The sequence below is a fragment of the Bubalus kerabau genome, chromosome 4, assembly GCF_029407905.1.
Source record: "Bubalus kerabau isolate K-KA32 ecotype Philippines breed swamp buffalo chromosome 4, PCC_UOA_SB_1v2, whole genome shotgun sequence".
In the NCBI taxonomy this organism is placed as follows: domain Eukaryota; kingdom Metazoa; phylum Chordata; class Mammalia; order Artiodactyla; family Bovidae; genus Bubalus; species Bubalus kerabau.
Genome location: NC_073627.1, coordinates 20,390,417 through 20,408,796, shown reverse-complemented (window position 1 = coordinate 20,408,796; position 18,380 = coordinate 20,390,417). Strand labels below are relative to the sequence as shown.

The window sequence follows — 18,380 nt, the reverse complement described above, 5'->3', positions numbered from 1 at the left end:
TGGGCCAATGTTTGCTGCTAAGTCTCCATACTCCTTACCTACTGTGTCCTTGGCAGGGTATTGATTGATATAATGGGTGTATAGAAATGTAAAATGCAGCTTTGTCCAATGCTTTTTGGGAGGCTGGTGCCTGACTTTGGAATAATCACCTTTAGAGAAAAATAAGTTTCTTAAAATGTTAACAGGCCTCCAGGCCAGAAGATGATGTCAATCACCTGAACTTTTGCATATGATAAGTTTGAAAGCCTGGCTTCGATTAGAACCAGGAACTGCTGTCCTTGCATGACTCCACCCCTTCCCCCATTAGCCTCTATGCATACCTTAAGGTATAAAAACTACTTTGGAAAATAAAGTGCGGGCCTTGTTCACTGAAACTTGGTCTCCCCATGTCACTCTCTCTCCCAAATTCTAGCTGAGTCTCCATCTGGAGCGCGGAACCCACCATGCTTGCTAATTATGCCTGGGCTTCTAAGATCCGACCGGGGAGGCCTCAGTGTCTCCTCTCCTTCGGGAGAACGGAAGGACGCCTGCGGCCTACGTAAGTGGTGCAAACTTCTTGTCTTGAAGTTTTATTGGTCTCCCGCGTAAACCAAGCTACTCAGCCTCTTTTCTCCACTAAATTTTCCTACTGAGCTATCCTCATTCTATTACTCTTTGTATCCTTAATTAACGTGTAATTAAGCAGTTGTTTCCTGACCCTCGCCTATGCCGTCTCTCCTTCGAATACCCTGGATCAGCTGGGGCTGGACCCCGGCAGAGGAGGGCATGGCAACCCACTCCAGTATTCTTGCCTGGAGAATCCCATGGACAGAGGATCCTGGCGGGCTATAGTCCATGGGGTCACAAAGAGTCAGACATGACTGAGTGACTAAGCACAGCACACATATGAGGTACTAAAGTACCTAGAATATAGTCAAATTCAGAGTCAGAAAGTACATTGGTCGATCCCTGAGGCTGGGCCCAGGTTAAGGGAAAAGGGAGAGGGAATGGGGAGTTAGTGTTTAATGAAGACAGGGTTTCACTTTAGGAAGGTGACAATTTTGGGAGATAGATGATGGTGAGAGTTGTACAACAATGTGAACATACTTAGTGCTACTGAACTGTAAAGTTAAATATGGATAAAATAGTATGTTTAACATTATATGACTTTTATCACAATAAAAATCTTTTAAAAAAATAAATATAATTAAAGAAAAGAAAAAACAACCCAGGGATTTCCCTGGTGGTCCAGGAGTTAAGAATCTGCCTTGCAATGCAGGGGATGCAGGTTCAAATCCCTTGTGGGGTAGCTGAGATCCCACATGTGGCTGGGCAGCCAAGCCCACACACCAGTCTGCAACTAAGACCCAGTGCAACCAAAATAAATAATAAATATTTTTTAAAAAACCCAGCTCCTCCTCCTCCTCTGCCTGCACAGGCCTCAGGAGTCATGCATGTGGGCATCTCACCACTGCTCACGCTGACAATGAAGCCAGAACCGGGCATCCCCTGGGACTGAGAATGTGGCCCAAGATGGAAGGTTCTGGAGGAAACAGTTGCCTGTGGTGGTTTATGAGAGAAAGTAGCTATCAGGTTAAGAAATCAAGTAGGTTATATATTGAGCCCTCAGTAGTAGACTAAATATTCGAATGACAAGAATGCAAATAATATCATCTTAAATTGAGGCTGGGAAACTCAACTCTGGCTGGGAAATTACTGGTATTTTGTCTTACAGGAAAAATGACAGTCAGCTCACTAGTTCTCACTCTGGTCTGGCCCAGGGGGGCCTCCCTCGGCGGGAGTGCATAGAACAGATGGTGCAGCAGCCCTGTGGGGAACAGTCTGGCAGTTCCTCAAAACACTGAACAAAGAATTACCATATGATCCAGCAATTCCACTCCTAGGTGTAGACTCAAAAGAAATGAAAACCTGGGGTCCACATATAGCAGTATTATTCATTATAGCCAAAAAGTGGAAACAACCCAAGTATGTATCAATTGATGGATGGATAAACAAAATGTGGTATAGCCATGAAATGGTATGTTTTTCAGCTATAAAAGGAATGTGTGTTGTAAAGAACTTAACCTTGCAAAGTTGACTGCTGGCTGTCTAGGGCTGGGAAGGATAGAAGGTGACTGCCAAAGGGCATGGAGTATCTTTTGGGAGGTGATAAAAAAATACTCTGAAATTGATTGGGATGATAACTGCACAGTTCTGTGAATACCAGAAACCAGGGAATTGTGTTCAGTAAATGGATGAATTTTAGGATATATGAATTATATCTCAATGAAACCTTTGAAAGTGAAAGTGATAGTTGCTCAGTTGTCTCTGACCTTTTGTGACCCCATGGACTGTATCTCACCAGGCTCCTCTGTCCATGGAATTTTCTAGGCAAGAATACTGGAGTGAGTAGCCATTCCCTTCTCCAGGGGGTCTTCCCTCCCCAGGGATGGAACCCCAGTCTCCTGAATTGCAGGTAGATTCTTTACTGTCTAAGCCACCATCCCCCAATAAAAGAGTGTGAGTGGGACTGAAGCTCCTAGAAGAGGAACTTTATTGATTTCATGATGTGCCCCAGTGTCTACAACCCCTGCAGGCAGACAGGTGCTCCATAAACACTGTGCAATAGACATGCCAAGTGGGGACTTCCCTAGTGGTCCAGTGGCTAAGACTCCATGCTTCCAGTGCAGGTATCCCAGGTTCAATCCCTGGTCAGGGAACTAGATACCATGTGCCACAACTAAGACCCGGGGTGACCAAATAAGTATTTTTTTACTAGCTTGCTGCTAGTAAAAAAGCACTCTCTGCCCCCTTCTGATGTCTATGTCAGAAGCTTTTTCTATCCCTTTTTCACTGTAATAAAACTTTTGCTACACGGGAAACAAAAAAAAGTGCTAAGTGACTTCTTGAACTAAAGCAGGGCCCTGAGGGCTCCCCATCTGGGATTTTCCAGACCACTCCCCTTTGCATATACAAGAACTCTTTTTAGAACACCTGCACCCCTACTCTTCTTTGGGATCCAGTCCAAAGGCTTAGCTAGATCAGGTCAAAGCTTGTGGCCTAAGAGTGAGGTCAAGACAAAGAGGGTGGAAGGACATCAAGAAGATTGAGCTACTGAGTCCCAGGCATGGGAGCAGCCCCACCAGCCTCCCACAAGTTAGCCCAGATACCCACATCATCAAAGAGATTCCTTAAGGCAAAAGTTTGAGCCTGAAGCTCTCAGCTCCACAGGCTGTAAGGAGAGAGCTAGGCCCGCCCCCTTTGGAAGGAGTCTCTGCTGCTGCTGCTGCTAAGTCGCTTCAGTCGCCTCCAACTCTGTGCGACCCCATAGATGGCAGCCCACCAGGCTCCCCTGTCCCTGGGATTCTCCAGGCAAGAACACTGGAGTGGGTTGCCATTGCCTTCTCCAATGCATGAAAGTGAAAAGTGAAAGTGAAGTTGCTCAGTCGTGTCTGACTCTTCGAGACCCCATGGACTGCAGCCTGCCAGGCTCCTCTGTCCATGGGATTTTCCAGGCAACAGTACCGGAGTGGGGTGCCATCGCCTTCTCCGGCTTGAGCAAAAGGGTATTGGATGTCCCTGCCAAGCTCAGGCAAGAAGAACCAGACTCAAGAACTGGCTCCCCCATTTCTCTCCGAGGTTTTCTGATCCTTCCCCGGACGGCTTTGGCCCCTTCTGGGAGGTGGCCTGCCCTGCCCCTTATCCTCATCCCTCTGGGAATATTCAAAGAAGTGAAACTCACATCCTGATTTTTCATATTCTGTTACTCAGGCAAGGTAGTTAACACGTGTTCTCTCAACTAACCCCAGGCATCTGTTCTCCAGGCACTGGGCCCTATCCGTGGGATGGGGAATGACTAAGGCACTGTTCCCTCTGCTGGAGTTCAGGCTGGCACAAGAACCAGACATGGGCATCACCTGCCAGCAGACCCCATAAACACCATCACAGTCACCAGAGCTGAAAGAGAAGCCCCAGGCGCCCAGGGCAGGGCAGGGAGGGGACCAGGGAGGCTTCACCAAAGTGGAATTGCCCCTGGGGCTGGGGGGCAGGGGTGTTTTACCAGGCAGAGGAGCAGAAACAACTCATTCCAGACAAGCAGCAGCACAAGCAAAGGTGGAAGAATGTGAAAGAGCAAGGCTGTCTAGGAGACCATTGGAATGTAGCAGGCAGAGGGCTAGACAGGTGCAATGATTAGGAACAACGGGGATGTGGTTGAAGAAAGTGGAATGAAATGCAAATGGCGAGAACAGGGGAAGATAAACTGTGATACATCTCACAAAGGAAGAGTACCACTCAACAAGAAAAGAGAACAAACGGCCAAGATGCCTAACACTACATAGAAATGTCAAAAACGTGATACTGAATGAAAGGAGCCAGACACAAAGAGAACACACTGTTTGATGCCATTTATGTGAATGGTGAGGGACAGGGAGGCCTGGCCGTGCTGCAGTCCATGGGGTTGCAAAAAGTCAGATACGACTTAGCGACTGAACAACAATAGTACGAATGGCAAAACTAAAATAAAATAGGTAAAACTAACCGATGGAGATCAGATCAGCGCTGGGCTGGGGCCAGATGAACTGAAAAGGAGCAAGAGGGAACTTGCTGGGGTGGTGGAAATGTTCTGAATCTAGACTGTGGGGGTGACTACATATTTGTCAAAATGCATTCTATTGTATATTTAAAATAGGCAGATTTTTGTATTTAAATTCTTCTATAAAGTTTTTACAGGTTTTTCTTTTTCTTTTTTTTTAAAGTAGGTTGAGTTCAAATTGTGAAGGACTTTAGACATCATGCTAAGAAGATTGGACTTTATCCAGGAAGTAATGGGAAGTTTTTCAGTTTTCTTTGGTTTGGTTTGTTAGTTGCTCAGTCGTGTTGGACTCTTTGCATCCCCATGGACTGTAGCCCACCAAGCTCTTCTGTTCATGGAATTCTCTAGGCAAGAATACTGGAGTGGGTTGCCATTTCCTGCTCCAGGGGATAGGATCTTCCTAACCCAGGGATAGAACCCAGGTCTCCAGCACTGCAGGCAGATTCTTTACCATCTGAGCCACCAGGGAAGACTTTGGTTGCAAGTAAAAGTCCAACTCAAGCCAGTTTAAGCAAAAGAGGAAATTTCTCTGAAGGGTCTGGGGGTGACTCACAGAATTCAAGGCAGATTTGCAGCTTAACACCTGAGGAGCTTCCTCTCAGCTTTGCCTCCCAATAACCTCGTGACCTAGCTGTGTGTACCGGCCATAGCTGAGGACATCATGCTCAGAGAAGCAAAGTGACTTATCCAGGAACACACAGTCAGCAGGCAGCACAGCAAACTTGGAGCCCAGGTCAGTCTGATGCTGATGCCTGTGTCTTGCCTGGAGGAGCAGGGAAGCAATCACTCGAAAGGCCCCTGGGAGAAACAGCCAAGCAGATGGAAGGAGACTGGGGAGGGGAGGGGCACAGAAGGTGACCAGCCCCCCTGCGGGAGTTAGGAGCACTAGATGGGTGAAGGAACTAGGAGGCAATGGAGCGGGACTCAGGACAGCAGATGGTTGGAGGCCTGAGGGAAAGACAGGCATGTACCTGGCTAGGGGCAGCTTTCCAAGAAGATGGGACTGCTCCTCCAGATCCAATTAGGTAGGTCTCAGAACTCTGATTCTCAAATGTGAAAGCAGTTAACAACGCCTGCATGGATCATCAAAATTATAGCTGCTGTACCAGAATGCTCCTGCTGGTACCCGACACTGAGCTGCTGCAATGATTATCAGTTATCAGTATGTAACTCTATAGTCACAGAGCTACTGTTATTGATAATAATACAGAGTTCTTTAGGCCTCATCCCCCAACCTGCCCACCCCATCGAGCATTTTCTTTTATCCTGGCTAAGGAAGGAGGGGAGCTGAACACCAGCCCTCAGAATGTGAGGGTTCCTGGAATGAACTGAACCCAGAAGAGTGAGGGGCTGAAGGCCCTGGGTGCCCAAGGAGGAGCCCAGGGATTTGTAAGGGCAGCCTGGGTTCTCATAGCCAATGCTACAAGAAGACAGATATTGGAGCTCTTTTGGAGACAGGGTATCAGAGCTGGGCTTGTGCATGCATGCTAAGTCACTTCAGTCATGTCCAACTCTTTGTGACCCCATGGACTGCAGCCCCCCAAGCCCCTCTGTCCATGGGATTCTTCAAGCAAGAATATTGGAGTGGGTGGTAATGCCCTCCTCCAAGGGATCTTCCCAACCCAGGGATTGAAACCATGCCTCTTATGTCTCCTGCATCAGCAGGCAAGTTCTTTACCACTAGTGCCACCTGGGAAGCCCTGGGCTTGTGCCTAAGTGGAATAAATAATAGCCTGTTTGTTGGGATTTGAGGTACACTGGCCCCTAGATCTCTCCTCTCACCTGTACTGTGGAATTTTATCATAGGAATCTCATTTCTTCTCCTGGAGATCCTTGGCTCTATGGAAATGTAGCCCTGGTCTCACTTGGCTACTGAGCCACCCCATAAATTTCTATTATGTTGACACTGAGTTTCTTACCATTTCCCTTGAGGGAGAAAGGCAGATGGAGGTGGGGGGATGGGGGGAGCATATCTCAGAGTGGGGGGCCTCATACTGGCTAGTCACTTATTTGTGCCAGGAGTTGCCCAAGGGCTTCAGCTGCATCATCGGACTCAGTTCTCACAACAGCTCTGTGCCGTAGGTGTAGCCAGCTCCATCGCACAGACAAGGCTGCGGAGGCTCAGGGGAAATAATGTCCTTTGATCATGGTCACATGGCCAGGAAGTAGTGAAGTCAGGATTCCTACCCAGAAGCCCATGTTCTTCCTACTGTTCCCCTTCTGGGGATAGGGTGGGCATGAAAAAGCATCAGCCTATATTTCACAACCTTACCCAAGAAAAGCAGCAATACTGAGCAGTTGGAGAGGCCCTGACAGGTCCAGACAGCCAAAACTCTGTGACCCGAGGCAACCCAAGGCTGGAGTTCCTCCTTCAGGCAGGCAGCCAAGACCCACCACCCTTCAAAAGGCTCTGTGGATCATACAGCAGGGGCTCCAAAGTGGCTGAGCAGGCCAGAAAATCCTCCAGGATGTACCGAGTGGTCTGCAATCCTGAAGGCAGAAACATCAGCTTCACTGCCACACAGCCTCCCCAGGCCAGAGGCCCAGAAGCCAGCAGCAGGGGCGCTGAGGCCTCACAGTAGCCCTGCGGGTAAGGGAAGCACCCTGGAGGCTGCTAGAAGGTAAGGGGCGCCTGGCCTCTCAAATAGCTTCCCTCCTATGCTTAGTCGCTCAGTTGTGTCTGACTATTTGCAACCCCATGGACTGTAGCCCACCAGGCTCCTCTGTCCTTGGGGATTCTCCAGGCAAGAATACTGGAGTGGGTTGCCATGCCCTCTTCCATGGGATCTTCCCAACCCAGGGATCAAACCCAGGTCTCCCACATTGCAGGCTGATTCTTTACCATCTGAGCCACCAGGGAAGCCTTCCTATCCCCGAAAATAGCCTCTGGGAAAAGCACTGCCCCCTTTCAACCCCAGAGACAGTTCCTCCCTGGGATCTGTAGGCTTGGAGCAAAATTACCTTACTCCCCAGTGCCTCTGCCTCTGCCACCCACACCTCTGGGCCTCTGGCAGGGACTGTGCCCTGCTCAGGACAGCTGGCAGCCCATGTGCTTCCACCCCCACCCTCTCCCTGTTCCCAACTCTCAGGTTATGACACAGGGCAGGAGAGGGGGTGGAGCCTTAGAGGGAAAGAGGGCATGGATGCCGAGGAATATAAAGAGCCAGGGAGCTCCTGGGCAGAGATCCTTTTGCCGTGCCGCTCTGCATCTGCCCAGCACCATGGTAATGTCTGGTGGTCCCTGTCAGCTGTGCTGTCCTGGAGCTTGGGATGGAGACTGGCACCCAGGGGCCCTCCTCAAGCCATTGAGGGCATGAAGGAGTGAGGCCAGGGCAGCCCCCTCTGCCGGAACAGCTGCCGGGGTTGCCTGTCCCTGCTTTGGGTGGGGGGGAGGAGGGCAGTTCCTGGTCAAGAGAGGGTTAGCAGTCTCACAGGCTCCAGCCATAAGTAGCATGTATATGGGCATCACAGTCTGTCAATTACTGGATGCGCCTGAGTGTTGCCACACAAAATTCTCTGTGTGTGACGGGTGTGCATGGGGACTCTTGGACTATCACTCCTGAATGCAACTGTGTTAAGTCTTTCATTTAACATGTACTACTGAGCACCCGGGATTCCCTGGTGGCTCAGATGGTAAAGAATACGCCTGCAATGCAGGAGACCCGGGTTCAATCCTTGGGTGGGGAAGATCCCCTGGAGTAGGAAAAGGCAACCCACAACAGTATTCTTGCCTGGAGAATCCCACGGGACGCCTACTAAGCATCAGGCACTGTTCTAGGTGCTTGTGATACATCAGTAAACAAAACAGGCAAAGGGCCCAGCTGCTCATCCCCTTAGCTGCCAGGTGCTTATCTTGGTGGAGGGGTTACCATTGTGGATTTACTCATTAAAAAAAAAAAAAGCATAGAATACAGTAAGTTAGAAGTTGCAAGAGAGAGAGAATAGAACAGGATGAAGAGATGAATTGCAATGTTAAATAGGGGCATCCCAGTAGGGTCCATTTAGAAGGCGAATTTTGATATGATTTTTGAATTTTGAGATGATTTTTGAATTTTGAGATGAAGGAAGGGAGGAAGTTGGTCATATGGATACCTGGAGGAAGGCTCCAGGCAGAGTGAATGGCAGGTCTGACACTTTTGAGGAACAGCAAGGAGGCCGGAGAGCCAGGAGTGAGGCGAATAGGAGTTGCAGAAGAAGTCAGTGAGGTCACGGAGCTGGCCAATGGCTCTATACCATCCCGGTGTGTCCATCTCAGGGTGTACCTCCCAGTCCATCGCCAGGGTCCCCGTGTACCTGGCGCTTTGTGTCCATCACTGTGCGTGGCCAGGTGTGCACCATTCTGCCTGGGTACCTGGAAGTCCCTTAGGGTGCTCGCGTACCTGTCTACGTCCCATGTCGCGGGTCTGGACGTCACGTGACCACCCCTGCCCTGTCTGTCCCGCCCCCTCTAGCCCGCGGCTCTGCGTTGCGCGTGCGCACTCGCCCTGGTGTGCCTAGTAGTGCTTTTGCGACCGGACGGTGTCGTGGGGGAGGAACTGCAAGGACAACAGCATCTGATGCTCCGGGTCGCCCGTTGGCTGTCCAACTTAGGCCAGTTCAACAAGTACATAGAGAAGTTCTTCAGTAGCAGGTGGGCAAGGGGGAAGGGAAGGGGATGGAAGGAAACAGACGCCACCTGCCCCACCCCACCCTACCCAGCTCCCTGCTCATCGCAGCCGGGAACTGGGCTCGCAGAGCAGCCCCATGGCCTCTGAAAAGACGTGTTCCTCAGCATGAAATCCAAGAACACCAAGAACTCTAGTGCCGCGAACAACCCCAGGAATAGTACGAAACCCCTATCAGCGAACGCGACGAAACCTCTGCCAGCGAACGCGACGAAACTCACCGGACCGAAAACCACGAGCCCCCAGCCGCTGAACGCCGCGAAACCCCAACCAACCTCCTCCCAGGGCCCCAGGTAGGAGAGCCTGGGCCCAGCTGGCCCCAGTCGGGGTCCTCGGAACTGGGAGCAGGTTGGGCGGGAGCGAAAGGAAGCCCTGGAGGCTTGAGGGACCCAGGGGATTCCCGGGGACTTCCTTCTCCAGGCTGAGCTTTGACTTCCGAAGCTCAACCAAGTCTCCCCGCCCACCGACCCTCTTTATACTATGAGAGGGGGCCTAACTCCTGCCCAGCCCGCCCTCAGTGAGAACAATAAAGAGAAACGGAATCTCTGTTGCTTCCTTGACTTCTGTGAGCCGGGTCGGGAAGGGACCTGTCCTTGGAGGGGAAAGCGGGGTTCCTGGAGCTAAGACCTGGGTTTAGGGGTCTTCCCTGCCTCCTTCTTGCAACCCATCCACCTTCCCCCACCCCAGGCACTTACACTACTTGGGGGTGGGGGAGGCGGCTGTGGAGGCCCTAGCCAAGAGGGTTTGATTTTAAACGCCATTGCACTGCTCCTACCGTCTTGCTGCGGCTTCTTCTTTGCCTTGGGACATGGGATATCTGATGCTAGGAAAGATCGCGGGCAGAAGGAGTAGGAGACAACAGAGGTTGAGATGTTTGGATGGCATCACCAATTCAATGGCCATGAGTTTGAGCAAACTCCGGGAGATCGTGAAAGACAGGGATGCCTGGCAGTGCTGCAGTCCCTGGGGTCGCAAAGAATTGGACACGACTGAGCAACTGAACAGCAACCAAGAGGGAGAGCACGGGTGAGAGAAGTGGATCCCAGCAACCTCCGAGGAGGGGCTCCAGCCAGATTTAACACCCGCCCCCCCCACCCCAAATTTCTACACAGAGCAGTGCAGCTGTGATGCCAGCCTGCAAACAAACAGCACCCACCCACCCCACCCCCACAGTGTGCAGAGCATAAGTCCTGCCTTGGCTTTGGGGATCATTTCAGCCCCTCTGGCTGTGAACAGAGCAAGGGGAGGGCAGAAGCTTACCTAGGCCCGTCCCTAAGAAGCTGTCTCCTCTGGGAGCTGGGGGCCATCAGAGAGGCCTGGGCAGGGGCAGACGCCCCATCCTCATCCAACTCTCACACAGGGATGTTCTGAGTAGAGTCCCGATTCCTGCCTCTGGGAAGTATCTACACCTCTCCCCACTCAGAACCCATCCCCTTAGCGGTCAGAGAAAATTCTGGGACTTCCGGCTCCATCATCCAAACTGTTCTTCAGCTGAAACCAGCCTCCCTCCCAGATGCCCCCTTGCCTGAGCCATGCACTTGCCCAGTGTGGTATCCTTGCCAGCCCTTTGACTTTTAGGAACTAGGTCCACTTTTGAGTTGTTTGCACAGCCAGAACTTGAGGGGAACCACGACTCTGGTGTCATTGCCATGCGCTCAGTATGAGGTGCTGAGCCCAGGAAAGTGGATCCCCTCATTTCCCAAACCCACAGGCCTCATCCCTTCAGGCAGGGCATGTGAGAGAAGCAGAAGGAGGCATTCCAGGAACCAAAAAGGTTTGCATTCTCTCACTTCTCGCTCCCAGCCCCACCGTGACCATCCATTATCCACAGGTGCTCCCGGGCCAGGAAAAGAGGAGAGAGATGAGGTTGCTCCCTCTCAGCCACACGTAGACACACATCCCACTGCCCGCCCCCTTATTCAGATGCCCGAGAAGAGGAGAGCTGGCAAAGGCCACTAAGACCCCTCCCCAGCCCATGCCTCCCTGGCAGGGTCTGGCTTCTCTCCCTCCCTGAACTAGAGCGTGCAGACCACAGATTGGTCTCCTGGAGGTGGCCATCGCTCAGCTAATCCAACCTCCTCCCTGGAAGGTGAGCTTCCTCCTGCAGCCTCCCCTTCTGTGACTTGGCTTGAGTAGCCCTTAAATGCCCAGGAGTTCACTGCCTCTCAGAGCAAGTTCTTCCCAGCTTTCTGGTTCTTCAGTGATGCTTCCTTACAGTCAAGGAAAGTCTGCCTTCTGGAGCCCTTTTCTGTAGGCACATGGAGTTAACCCTAACCCTCTTCCGTAAGCTGAAGCTGTGTTTGTTTGAAGACCAATCATCCCTCTGCTCCCACACTTCATGGAAACAGCTGCTTGGCTGCAAGTCTGCCCCTCAGAAGCTCTGGTCTGCTGAGCGCTTTCCTGGGTTAAGAGCCATGCTAAAAACTTTACATGTATCATTTCATGTCCTGCTCACTACAACCCTATCATTCTTTCCATTTTACAGATGAGGAACCTGAGACTCAGAGAGGTTATAGATCTGCCCAAAAGCACATAGAGGGAATATGGCGGATCAGGGATTCAAACCCAGGTTCATCTGACTCAAGTCGATGCTGTGTCCCTGTATTGGATTACCATCTGCTGCCAGACCTTGGACAAAATGCTGTACCTCTCTGAGCCTCAGTTTCCTCCTCTGTAGAGTGAGGATAACAGTATCTCCCCCCTCACAGAGTTGTTGAGAGGGTTAAATGCCCCTGGCACACAGAAGCTCAGTTTCCCAACAATTTCACGTGACACTATCTCCAGACCCCTCCCCATCTCTGTCCCCTTCTTCTGGCCATGCTTCTGCTGTGTGCTGTGCCTGTGAGGGGCCACACTTCAGCCCATCATGCACAGTGACCCACCTCTCACCGCCCCAAGGAGGGCAATTCCAATGCCACCGATGTAAACCATGACCATCTTAACCCCAGTCGTTCCTCTGGGCTGGACTCTCTCTAGTACAAACTAGCACTTCATCTACTGCCTAGGCTATAAGAACACATTGGTGGGGATCCATTTGGGGGCAGGGCTGCCATCAAGCCAATGATTGGGAGGGTCTAGAGGTATGAAATGGGACGATTGAAGTTTCACTGACTTTCTGAACAACCTTGGGGGAGTCCCCATCTCCCGCTGGGCCACAACTTGCCCCTCTGTGAAGTGGACAGGATGAATTAAATGGCTCTGATGACCCTCCAGACATTCTGGGTCAGTCATAACACCCTCGGTTCCCTTCTCTCTGCCTGCCCCTTTCTTCCTGTGCATTTGGCCTGCTCCTGTCCCAACCAGGGGTCCACAGAGACACAGGGAGAGTGAGGCTAAGAACTTTGATTTGCTTTATTTAGCCAATATGGAAGCAGGGAGCAAGCTACAGCCAGAGCCAAGGGTGCAGATGGGAGAGCTGGGCCAGCCTCGCCCTGGAGTCAGAGGAGCAGGAGGTGGCATTATGAGTCCATTGTACTGATCTCCCTGCAAGAAGAGGGCAAAACATGGCAGTGTGAGTGAGTAGTCCTTGTGCCCTCTGGAGACCTCAGCCGCCTGTTCTCCCCCATCCTACACACCCCCATTTCCTGCCCCAGGCATCTGGGCACACAGGACAAAGAAAAAAACCCACCTGGGGACCGCTGAGTGGGGAGACCCACACTCCAAGAAGTCCAGCGTGCCTTCTTTGTCTCTTTTCCCATACCTGGGAGGGGAGAGACAGCTGGGGCCAGCACTATGCCCAGGTACATTCACCTGCCTCATGCCTACCCCTGGGCACCATCCTGCCCAGGGCACAGGGGCCCGGGCCAGACTGTAGAGATGCTCTGCTCCTGAAGAACATGGAAGGAGCTGGGCCTGGGGTCTTGGCCGGGGCCTCTCTCCCTGTCTCACACTCACCTAGGCCTGGTCAGCATGTTGATGTATCTGCGGAGCTCAGCTGCATACTGGGCCATCTGCTCTGGCGTGGCATTGTCCCCCGGATACTCTGGCTCCATCGGGGCTCCCAGGGCACCCAGGGGTGGCTGCAGCAACAGAGCCACGCACGTGGACAGAAGGAGCAGGAAGAGGCAGCGGTGCGCGGCAGCCATCTGAGGAGCCAGGATCAGGGAGATAGAGGGAGCATAGAGCCCACCCCGCCCCCCTCCGCCTAGCCCATCACCCATTTCTCCAAGCCTGGAGACCAAGGGGCAGAGCAAAGGGCTACTGGGAGCTGATCACCCCACCTCCTAGACCCTGCCCTGGAGAGCTCACCAGACCCCTCTTCAGAGCAGAACAGCAGCTGGAGCTCAGCTAGGGCCTAGGCAAAGCAGAAAAGTGTAGCAGAGAAGCGGGGGGGTGGAACTTGGGTAGGAGACCCAGGACTCCGGACACCCAGGGCCTCATGGCCCTGAAGAGGCAGCTATGGGTGAGAGTTGGCGGGGAGGGGCTATGGGAAGTAGGGGTGCTCCAGCTCCCCTACAGGGTGGGGGCACACAGAAGGAACTTGTGAACCAAGGGGCAGAAATCCACAGCCTGTGGGTGTGCTGTCCTTCCACCCCACTTTCCCCCAGCCACTCTGCCAGGGGTAGACACGCAGATGCAGGTCCTGGAGAGGACACCGCAGCCCGTGTCACCAGGAGGTATGGCCACACACACGGACTTGTGTTCACAGCCACAAGCCCCTGCCTGGCGCACATCTGCAGGCTTCTAGCCAGCAGGCTGCTCTCCCAAGGTGATGGATTTGTCCAGGTGTAGAGCCAGACCCACACAGGACCTCAGCCCTCTGGAGGCCCCCAGCCCTGCAAAGCACCACATCCTTCCACACAACCCACCCCTGGCCCCTCTGAGCCCCCTGACCCCAGAGCTAGGAGTAGGCTGAGCCCACTTACCCTGAGTCCTGAACGAGTGGGCGCTGGACCAAATCAGTGCCTGCCTTGGGCTGGATGGACCCCACCCCGTCCTTGACCACGGCCCTTTTATAGTCCTCAGCCCCCAGAGTCCCCGCCTCCTGTCAGCCTCTGTCCCTCCCCAGCCCTCATCCCCTCCTCCCACCATCTCCCTGGTGCCGGCAACGCCAGCACCAGGACCAGGGACAGGAGGAGGACAGGGCAGTGTTGTGGGTGTCACACTGGCAGCATAATGGGTAAAAGTGGGCCACGATCAGTCTCCTGTAGGCCCCCATCTGCCTTCGGGCGCCAGAGCAAGTTCAAGAAGGATGGGGTCCTGGGAATGCAGGATAACTGAAAGGTTCTGATTGCAGAACTCGGAACAGCCCTGCCTGTCTCACCAGGATTAACCCAAATACTCAAGCAGATTCCCTCCAGGCAGAAGATTTAGGCTGTGGCTCTGAGACTCCAGGGATGAAGGCTGGAGACTCAGGACTTCCCGTGCATCTGTGATTAGAACAAGATGGAATGGGAGAGATGCCTCAGGGAACTGGGGAATGTGGAAAGGAGTGGGGACCCGGGTAGGGAGAAACCTCTCCCTGGGTAGCAGATAGATGTGCAATGAGAACTGGTGTGCCTGTTCTCATTCCTGGGTTCAGGGGAGACGGGGCAGGGAGGCCAGTATCTGGCAGCCATTTCCCAGAGCCTCCATTCCAAGATAAAGATAAAAACCAGAATCACTTGTACAGCCTTGAATTTTCTAAAGTGCTCCCAGCTCAATCACCTCAGTGAGTTCCTACAACAACCCATTTTACAGATTCAGAAACTGAGTCTCAGAGACATTAAGTAACTAGTCTCAAGCCACATAACTAGTCAGTGGAGATTCAGGGTTTGAAACAAAGTCTAACTCCAAAATCTGTGCTCTTTTTTTTTTTCTAAGCAAGGCTGTTAAAGTATTGCTATAATTTCCCACTTTTCGACTAAGAAATGTGAGGCTCAGAGAGGCGAAGATACTAGCCCAAGGTCACACAGCTGTCTAAGACTCAAGTTCTGACTTAGATTTCAAATCCCACCAGTGCCAGCAAACCACCGCCGCCGCCAACCCACCCCACCCCCAACCCCCCGCCCTGGTCCCAGGAGCCTCTGAGTCTTCCCTGCTCAGCGTCCCTTCCCCCACCCCTGGCTCCCTCCTCAGCTCAGGGTAGGAGCATAACTGACTGTGTCTGAATGACTCAATGAAGCCCTAGAAGTGGGCAAGGGACCTCTCACCCCTGAGGTTCTTCCATCTCAAATCACACCACCAAAAGATTGTGTTGGGAGAGGACCAGGGGCAAGGGTGTGATGCTGCACAGATCTAAGCTTTGCTTTTCCTCAAGGTAGTGAGGATAAAGGAAGGCTCAGGAATTCCCAGAGTTCTACCTTCCTCCTCTCAATTCTGATTTCTGGCAACAAGAGCAATAACGCTCCACCCAATTCCACAAAGCAGAATGGAGATCATTCTGTCTCCAAAAGCCCTGCTGGCCCTTCTCTGGGCCTCGGGGTCCAACTTGATAAAATGAGGCTGGTGAATTAGTGGCTGGTCTCCTAATGGCTGGGGCTGCCCAGGCGGCACTAGTGGTAAAGAACGCACCTGCCAATGCAGCAGACATAAGAGATATGGCTTCTTTGGTCACTGGGTCATGGAGATTCCCTGGAGGAGAGCATAGCCACCCACTCCAGTATTCTTGTTGGAGAATCCCACGGACACAGGAGCCTGGCGGGTTACAGGGCATAGGGTCGCAAAGAGTGGGACTTAACTCAAGCGACTTAGCACATACACCCCAATAGGCGGGCCTCTAGGGAGCCCGGCAGGCGCTGCAGGCTGCCACCAGGGGGCGCCAGGCTCCAACTATAGTACAAAGGGTCTGGGCTCCCACAGGACTCCAGCTGCTGTGGGACCGGTTATGGCCATTACCCAGGTCAGGTCCCAGCGCCTGCGGACAGATGGTGGATCTGGGGATTGGCTCAAAGCTGAGGCCATCTATAGTTGTGTCCTGTCACAGAGGTAAACAGCTTTGTCAGCGCCTACAAAAATGACAGTTACTCTACAGTGTCAGCAGAACCTACAGCTTTCATTTTTCTCCTTTGCGAACAAGAGATTCTTCTTCTGGATCCTCTCAGCGACGCTGGGACAACTGAGGAGGAGTGGGCAGTGGATGTGCTTTCTCAAACGTATGGTCACGTCCAGACTGGGTGATGCTTCTCACTCACCTTTATCTGTTCCCAGGGCTTGCCGTGGAGCTGTGCTTCGAGAAGCACCAAGGACATACTTGCAGACAGACTAAGTGATAGTGGTCCCCCTCCACTGCCCAACCCCACGCTCTCTGGGACAGGGACGGTGGCCACTGGGCAGTGTAAGGATGGAGTGAAGGCTTCAGTAAGACCAGGAAAGAAAGACCCTAGAAACACCTGAGGTCACAGGGCAAAGGTGGTCCCCACATACGGGACTGCAAAGGCAGGAATGCGATTAGCATTACATGCCCCCTCCAAAAATTTCTCCAAAGCAGCCTGGGCCAACTCTTAGGCCACTGTCTTATTCTTACACTGGGTTGGCAGCAGCAAGGGAGCAGGGAAAGGAAATGGTGGCCAGCCCCAGATACCAGGAACTCAGGGGGTCCCCCATTCCCTAGGGAAACCCTTGGGTTGAGGTTCATCTCTCTCTCTCTCTCTCTCTCTCACACACACACACACACACACACACACACACACACCTGGGGTCCTTGTCCCACCTGCTCAGGCCCAACTCAGGCCCAACTAAGGGTTCAGGTCATTAATTTGAAACCTGGGTTCTGTCCACCATGAGGAGTCCATCTGCCTCCATGGTCCCCTGAAGGCTCAGGAGTGCTCAGTAGTCCTCCCTGCCCACAGTGCCTGCAAAAGCAAATCCTATCATTGACAGCTCAATTTTTTCCTGAAGAGGAAGGCTTTTTTCTTTCTAAGAGATGGGCTAAACCAATCCATATAATAAATTACTGCAGGAGAGAAATGGTTGAATGGGTAGGAAAGAAAAACTGGGTGTGTGTCAGGTAGAGGCTCTGGGTCACATATGGGCTGGGTGTGGAAGGAGGGGAGTTTTTCCCTTGAGGTAGTTGGAAGGAAACAGTGTCAGAGCCATTTTGAGATGGGTTAGGAGTGAGTTCTTCCCTGGTAGTTCATCTGGTAAAGAATCTGCCTGCACTAACAAACACATGAAAAGATGCTCAACATCACTCATTATCAGAGAAATGCAAATCAAAACCACAATGAGGTACCATCTCACACTGGTTAGAATGGCTGCCGTCAAAAAGTCTACAAACAATAAATGCTGAAGAGGGTGTGGAGAAAAGGGAACCCTCTTACACTGTTGATGGGAATGCAAACTAGTACAGCCACTCTAGAGAACAGTATGGAGATTCCTTAAAAAACTGGAAACACAACTGTCATACAACCCAGCAATCCCACTGCTGGGCATACACACCAAGGAAACCAAAATTGAAAGAGACACATTTACCCCAATGTTCATTGCAGCACTGCTTACAATAGCTAGGACATAGAAGCAACCTAGATGTACACTGGCAGAAGAATGGATAAAGAAGTTGTGGTACATATACACAATGGAATATTACTCAGCAGTAAAAAAGAACGCATTTGAGTCAGTTCTAATGAGGTGGATGAAACTGAAACTTATTATACAAAGTGAAGTAAGTCAGAAAGAGAAACACCAATACAGTATATTAACGCATATATATGGAATTTAGAAAGATGGTAATGGCGACCCTATAAGCAAGACAGCAAAAGAGACACAGATGTAAGCAATAGACTTTTGAACTCTGTTGGAGAAGGCAAAGGTGGGATGATTTGAGAGAATAGCACTGAAACATGTATATTACCATATGTAGACTAGATGACCAGTGCAAGTTCCATGCCTGAGGCAGGGAACTCAAAGCTGGTGCTCTGGGACAACCCAGAGGGTTGGGGTGAGTAAGGGGGTGGCAGGGGGTTCAGGATGGAGGGACACATGTACACCTGTGGCTGATTCATGTCAATGTATGGCAGAAACCACCACAATATTATAAAGTAATTAGTCTCCAATTAAAATAAAGAAATTAATTTAAAAGGAAAAAAAAAAAGAATCTGCCTGCAATGCAGGAGACGCCAGTTCAATTCCTGGGTCGGGAAGTTCCCCTGGAGAAGGGATAGACTACCCATTCCGGTATTCTTGGGTTTTTCTGGCAGCTCAGATGGTAAAAAACCCACCTGCAA

General features: G+C 51.7%; 1 protein-coding gene and 1 long non-coding RNA gene across 3 annotated transcripts; one reads left to right on the top strand and one right to left on the bottom strand.

Moving 5' to 3' along the window:
* Positions 1-284: 284 nt before the first annotated feature.
* Positions 285-9,751, top strand: LOC129648929 (uncharacterized). Its single transcript, XR_008712920.1, has 3 exons — positions 285-538; positions 9,025-9,203; positions 9,345-9,751. It is a non-coding gene; the product is annotated as an uncharacterized LOC129648929 (long non-coding RNA).
* Positions 9,752-12,585: 2,834 nt separating this feature from the next.
* Positions 12,586-14,187, bottom strand: PPY (pancreatic polypeptide). Of its 2 annotated transcripts, none has more exons than XM_055579888.1 (4): positions 14,103-14,187; positions 13,132-13,322; positions 12,866-12,937; positions 12,586-12,720 (listed from the first exon to the last, which is right to left on the bottom strand). In XM_055579888.1, the coding sequence occupies exons 2-4, from the start codon at positions 13,320-13,322 to the stop codon at positions 12,696-12,698; spliced, it is 288 nt and encodes a 95-aa protein (XP_055435863.1). In that variant the 5' UTR covers positions 14,103-14,187; the 3' UTR covers positions 12,586-12,695. The 2 variants fall into 2 exon arrangements, with proteins under 2 accessions (XP_055435863.1, XP_055435864.1); XM_055579889.1 differs by lacking the exon at positions 14,103-14,187 and adding an exon at positions 13,486-13,522.
* Positions 14,188-18,380: the final 4,193 nt, after the last annotated feature.

Excerpts from the sequence above, each read along its gene's own strand:
- PPY (XM_055579888.1), bottom strand. The coding sequence starts at position 13,322 with ATGGCTGCCGCGCACCGCTGCCTCTTCCTGCTCCTTCTGTCCACGTGC. Across the intron at positions 12,938-13,131 it reads AACATGCTGACCAGGCCTAG|GTATGGGAAAAGAGACAAAG; the intron begins GTGAGTGTGAGA and ends CTCCCCTCCCAG. Across the intron at positions 12,721-12,865 it reads CCCCACTCAGCGGTCCCCAG|GGAGATCAGTACAATGGACT; the intron begins GTGGGTTTTTTT and ends CTCTTCTTGCAG.